This window comes from Gekko japonicus, unplaced genomic scaffold (genome assembly GCF_001447785.1).
Source record: "Gekko japonicus isolate JY-2015 unplaced genomic scaffold, Gekko_japonicus_V1.1 scaffold230, whole genome shotgun sequence".
NCBI classification, from domain to species: domain Eukaryota; kingdom Metazoa; phylum Chordata; class Lepidosauria; order Squamata; family Gekkonidae; genus Gekko; species Gekko japonicus.
This window is the reverse complement of record NW_015161410.1, coordinates 1,450,182-1,456,666: the sequence shown is the minus strand read 5'-3', so window position 1 is coordinate 1,456,666 and position 6,485 is coordinate 1,450,182. Positions and strand designations below refer to the sequence as shown.

At 38.2% G+C, this 6,485-nt stretch overlaps 1 protein-coding gene across 1 annotated transcript in view; it reads right to left on the bottom strand.

The window, feature by feature from the left end:
* Positions 1 to 6,485, bottom strand: part of LOC107123499 (partitioning defective 3 homolog) — a gene marked incomplete at its 3' end in the record, with an annotated part of 471,021 nt that overhangs the window by 31,541 nt on the left and 432,995 nt on the right. The window contains exons 8-9 of the mRNA XM_015426751.1: positions 4,379 to 4,504; positions 2,118 to 2,500 (exon numbers count right to left, since the gene is read on the bottom strand). Of these exons, the coding sequence (XP_015282237.1) occupies positions 2,118 to 2,500; positions 4,379 to 4,504 (509 nt within the window). The remainder of the gene's footprint in view (positions 1 to 2,117; positions 2,501 to 4,378; positions 4,505 to 6,485) is intronic.

The following is a 6,485-nucleotide window of genomic DNA, read 5'->3' as shown; positions in this document are numbered from 1 at the left end:
CATTCTATATCTGTGCCTTTGATTTTTTTATACCTAAGTGTAGGACTTTGCACTTATCTCTACTGAAATTCATTTTATTTGTCTCAGCCCACTGTTCCAGCCTATCTAGATCATTTTGAATTCTGACTCTGTCTTCTTCAGAATTAGCAATCCCACCCATCTTTGTGTCAGCAGCAAATTTTCCAAGTTTCTATGTCTTCCTCCAGGTCATTTATAAAAACATTGAACAACACTGGGCCCAAGACCGAGCATTAGGCACACTTTAAATTCATTTGCTGCCATGAACTCAGACATACCTGAAGCCAATTGGGACTGTAACTAGTATTTGCCACATTAGGGGGGTTTTTCCCTATCAAGTCACTGACGACTTATGGCGATCCCATGGGGTTTTCAAAAGAGACATTCAAAGATGGTTTTCCATCACTTGCCTTTGTGTCACAACACTGGTATTCCTTGGTGGTCTCCCTTCCAAATACTGACTGCGGCTGACCCTGCATAACTTCTGAGATCCAACAAGATCAGGCTAGCCTGGGCTATCCACCTTAGTTAGCCAAGCAATAGTTTAATTTTGCGGTAGGGAAATTTCTTTGCAACTTTGAGTTCTAACTAAATTCTCAGGCTTGAATTTCATATTGGAGATTTTTATTAACTTTGTGCCACAACGATTTGCACTCTCAACACTTACTGCTGAGAAGCTATAAAATGCTATTTAGTCCACCACTTAGTCAAAATTACTGCTGCAATTACATAAACTGTATGAGCACTATCTCCACTGCTGACTGAGAAAATCAGTAGCCTGAGTAATCTCCCAGTGGTGTTTTTTGTAGGTTTCCCTCTTTATCGATTCCATTAAAGATGAAAAATTGGTAAACCACTGTAGTGACTGAGTTTGTATTTGTAAGTGCAGCAATTTCTCACTCAGCTAGGGCTCCTCCCCCCACCCCAATCATCTCATCTTAAACTGATGACCTTAAGTATTTTTGAAGGCACATCAACAACAGAAGCTAACTGTCAACTCAACCTTATGTCATCCAAGTTTGTAGAGCTTAAAATTCAGCAACCAGAAACAAGCAATCTGGTAGTTCACATGAAGTTCACAAAATTTCAGCAGCATCACAGGAGTAGAGGGGGAAAAAAACAACAACTTTAATCATTATTTAAGGCCCAGTGGGAGTCCCCTTTGACATGTTCCAGGAGAAAAGTGTGTGTTAATTAAAAAATATGATTGGCACAAAGCTTAACTGTTCAATGTGATATAAATAAAAAGATACTGTTTGCCAAAAGTTGGAAAGAAGAGACATTGAGGCACTAGTTAATCTTTCTCCATCACAACAAAATACCTGGCTTTTCATAAATATATACTATAGCTACTTGACAAGCTGTGTACAGATATTATGACAGCCTTGCAGTGCACGGTGTATATAGATGTTATTATGCCCACACATAATGAAGGTGGGAATTTCTACCCACTAATCATCCTTTTCTCACAACTCGCCTATCGGGTATGGATTTATTATCATTAAAATAACAATCACAGCAAGGACAATAGCTCAGTTGAAAAATATTTCATCCAGATTCTTAGAAACAGAAGATGTCTAATATAAGAAATACAAGGGGTTTTGTGCTAGCCCTGGGGAATTGCTGAGTTTTCAGAGTCTTTGAATCACTGGCTCTAAGGCCTTGATCACAAACAGAATTTAAAACTCTTTTCTGTTTCTAAAGTGGTCTCCCAGGCAGCAGGAGGGGCTGCTGTTTTGAGGAACAAACAACTCCAAAGCCTCCTTTGAGCACAAAGAACTAGTTTAAGAGTTCTTTGCATCCTGGCTGTTGCTCTCAGGTTACTTTCAACTGCAAAATACCTTTTAATAAATCTAACAACATTTCAAACCACGAAAGGTGTTTAAACCCTTCTATTTTGCAGACATGATTGTCCTGCATAATCTACCAGCCACAAACTTGTGACTTGCTGGTTCTACATGGTCACAGGTGAAAACAATTGCATGTTGGAAAGTTTGTGGATCAGGTCCACTGTGCTTCTTTTCAGATACGAATAGGTCTGCCGAAATGTACATTTGTACGCCTCTATAAAAAAGGGAATACCAATACATGCTTCTTACCTTTCCTCAGCTGTATATTAAGCCTCTTCCCTATCCTTTTAGTGTTGTAGCCACTGTTTGAAGTGGATGTGAGAACTTTTTGTGGTGATGGAGACAGGCCCAAGGGTGGTTTTCCTGATGAATTCACACTATGAGGTAGTTGTGAGTAAGAGTCCGTCTGATCTCCTTGATTGCTCATTCGGGGTATTCTTTGCAACGTGTGAAGTCCAGAGTGGTTAACACTCTTATTGTCAATATACTGGGAATCTGGACTGAACCGACTGGAGTAGTACGCATTCTTCTCACTTTGTGATAACTGTTCATACTGTTCTTTCTTCGCTGCTGGAACTACATGGAACCAAATAATGGGTGTACGCATGGCTTGACGGAACATATGCTGTGCTCTAGGTTTTAGAATGAATGGAAAATTAGCAAATTAAGACTGTCAGACTAGAAGACATTACAAGCATAATTACTGATGTTAATTAGGCATCATGAAATGACAGACATAATGTTGAAATTGAACGGTAAACTAAATGGCTGATTTTCTTGGAGTGATCCATTATAAATGTCTTTGCTGCTGAAGTATATTTCTATTAAGTCAATACAATTTAATTTATTTTCTTTGATTAATATATCATAAAAGTATCCTTGGTTATTGACCAAAATGTTTTTCTAAAATATTACATACATTATGACTTCCCACACCACCACCCCAAATCTCTGTAACACAAAATATGGAAAATCAGACCATGTTACACAGCAGCTTACTTTCCATGCAGCTTAACAGCTATGTATTGCTTCAGAATAATAAATATTAAATTGTCTGTTTCTTCTTTCTAATAAGAAGATTTATTTAATATTTTCTGTATTTCAGTGAGTCTGCTTGTATATGCAAAGACATCATCAAACAGAAGTGGCACAGGTATCTTAACTTGTCTACTACTAGTTTGTATGATCATGAAAGTGAAAGTCATTTTCCAACACAATAATAACTTGATAATTAAGAGAGCTGTACCTAAACATTGGTGTAGTGTTATCTATAATGAGCTTCCCCAGCGCTGAGTCCAACAGATAATAACCAACAGATAAAACTGGACACAATCCAGCTAACCTCTGTTCACTTTAAACTGTTCATTTTAAATGAAACAAAACAAAAAGATCTGTTGTTTGGCTTTGTATCAAAGCAAAATGTAGACTGCTTCCAGTTAATGAAGTCCACAGCATGCATCAGACCATTTTGTATCTGTTCTCCCCAGTACACCTTGCATTACAACAGGTAGTTTTTGAAGCTCCTCTGTACTTGTGTAAAAGGAATTGCCAGGATTTTGTAAACAACGCCCTGTATTTTAACCCCCACACATCCTCCAATGCACAAACTATAGTCAAACATACACATTTCTGTTGTGCAGAGATCTCCCCCAATACTGCAGTGTTGAAGAGATCTTGGCATGCACAATGAAGATGCATATGGACAACTGCCCTCCAACACAGTTGTGTTTGGTGAAGCTCCAGAAAAATAGCTGCAGCATATTCAAGGAGTCTCTGTATTGAAATTACTGCTGGAAAGATTAGAAATAGCTTGGTTTAATCTAATTACCTATTGCCACAAAAGATTACAAAAATTAATATCATAAAGTTATTTCTCTGAGAACAACCTGCATTCTGCTTATGAACGCACTGCTGTATGAGCTGCACAATTTTTGTTTTCTTCTTAATACGGATTTTCCTTGAAATAGTCACATGAACTAGCTTATTTCATCTGGGGCAAAATTAATAAAAAGGGCTGACATGTTGAGACTCAATTACTTTCCATGCAAACATTTATAATCTTATTGACTTCTTCAGGACAGTTTCAGCATTTTATGTACAAACATATTTGAAATGCAAAATGTAAGATTTTTTTTAAAAGGCAAAAACACAGTGGCTTCTATAGTGACATGATACTAAATGAAACAACGTTTTATTTCTCTACATATAAACAACCTGAGTCAATTAATATAAGTGTGGCGGAAGGGAAACAGTTTGGTAATAATGAGGAAATCAGACCTAAATAATTAGGGGGAAAGATACAAGCTTACACATAACATAATAGCACTCATTAAGTTGCAACTTTGTAAACTGATTAATTAAAGAAATGCTGTAATGATCTACAAACACTTTCCTGTTCACAAAAAGAACTTACTTAGGCACTTCGTTGTTAACATTTTATTTCTCTAAATTAGTAACATGTGTGATGACTAAAGGTTAAGAAATGCAATAAACAGCAAAGTTATACTTACTGCTCAAATCTTCTATTGCGGAGGTCTCCATCATTAATTCTGACAATACAGTCATTTTCATGAAAGAGGTTTTCTTGCTCTGCTTTTCCACCTTTCTCTAATCGCTTTACTAATAGTCCCAATGTCCTAGAATATAAAGATAATCAAATTAGTGTTAGGAAAAATTTCACAACATAGCAAGGATCTTGCTGGATCAGATCAATGGTTCACCGTTGTCCAGCATTCTGTTTCCCACATAAGCCAAACAGACTACTCAAAGAAGCCTGTAAACAAGGTGTGAAGGCAACTGCCCTCTTCTATTGTTGCCGATCAAAGGCCTGATATATAGAGCCATAATACCTCTGAACATGAAGGTTCCCCTTACCTATCGTGTCTATCAGTTCTTGATACTACCTATCCATCTAATTTGAGTTCTGGATAACAAATTGTGTCATAATTCTGAAGTCCTCCCATTGCCCCTGAAAACAAGTATCTCCAGGCCAGAATATCAAAATTGTAATTTTGTAAAACATATTACTTCAATGGTAGTTATTCTGAACTCTGAGCACCTTATCAGCACCAGAAAATTCTCTTGTTCAAGCATAGCAGTGCCCTACTATATTTATACTATTTACTGCTACTTATAATTTTTGGCCCAGCATGATAACATAACACAGTGCCTTCTAATACCTATATCTGTTAGTGCAATGTACTTGGATGCCTCTGTCATTGAACCAGTCTAAGATTAAGCTGGACAGTTCTGACTGACAAAGCGTAACTTCTTGACTCCAGCAAATCAGACCCAAGATATTTTATTGTTTAAAAAAACTAAATTACCTTTGCTCCACCAAAGCTTATTATTTCCCCAGGCTATAGACCACATTTACTAAGATATTTAACTTCAACAGATCTTTAGGAGTTCTGTCTTCACCTGTGGTCCCAAAGAAGGACTTTACAGACATTCTTCCCTGTGACAGTATTATTAAATCACCATCTTCTAGGACATTTAAGATGGGTCCCACCATATGGTATCAATACTATCTTGTATCTTTTATATTGTCTTTTCAAAGAGAAGGAAAAGGAGAAAAGTAACAAAAAAGACAAACTGCAGGGTGCCGTGTCGATGGGGGAAAATCTTGACAGTGACAAGCTGAAGACTTCAGAGCTAAGACAAATTTACCCATCAGTTTCTTTTATGGGTCAAACTGTATTAGAAACGTCATATCCCACTGGGAGTGGGAGATCTCTCACCACCAAGGAGCATGGCCCAGCAGCATACTGGGAGTGGGAGATCTCTCACCACCAAGCATGGCCCACCAGCACTCCAGCAGCCAGCCAAAGGGAAAAAAATTAAAAAGTGCCATTGGCAATTATGTCATGCTTCTTTAGGAATCAACAGAAACTCTATGGACTCACATCATGTTTAGGAGAAAGCCCAGAATTACCATAGAGTTCACAGCAATTCCTCGACGGGTGTGACATCACTTCCAGGATTTACCAAAAGTGACATCATGCCATCGCTGACGTCTGCCCCCATGCCCCCTCCAGTCACCCTCTAGTTGCCCTAGATGAGACACAAGGACCCAAGACTGAATCTTCCCACAAGCTTTTTGCTGTTGTTATTGCAGTATTGTGGACCTTGAATTTCACTGTGGCCACAGTGCTGGATCAAGGGAAATTTTTCTCAATATATTATTTTCCATCCCAAACTGCTATTTGCCCCTCAGTTCAAAACATGCATTATATAGTTAAATGTCTGAATAGCAGTTCTGGGATGGTGGTCTGCAACAGGAAAAGAGTGCAGGGAAGAAGGGTTCCCTGTTCCTCCAATGCCATAGGTAGAATTGGAATTCCGCATATCCTGACACCAGCAGTGGCTTTGAACTGAAAAGATACCCATATGTTTCTCCTATATCTCATTTAATTAGGCCTAACCTTAACCTTTATTGTCTATTTGCAGGGTGCCTATTTAATTAGGCCTAACCTTAACCTTTATTATCTATTTGCAGGGTGCCTAAACCTAGTTTAGTGTAGTGGTTAAGACCAGCTTTGATTCCCCACTCCTCCACATGCAGTCAGCTGGGTGACCTTGTGTCAGTCACAGTTCTCTCAGAGCTGTTCTCTCAAG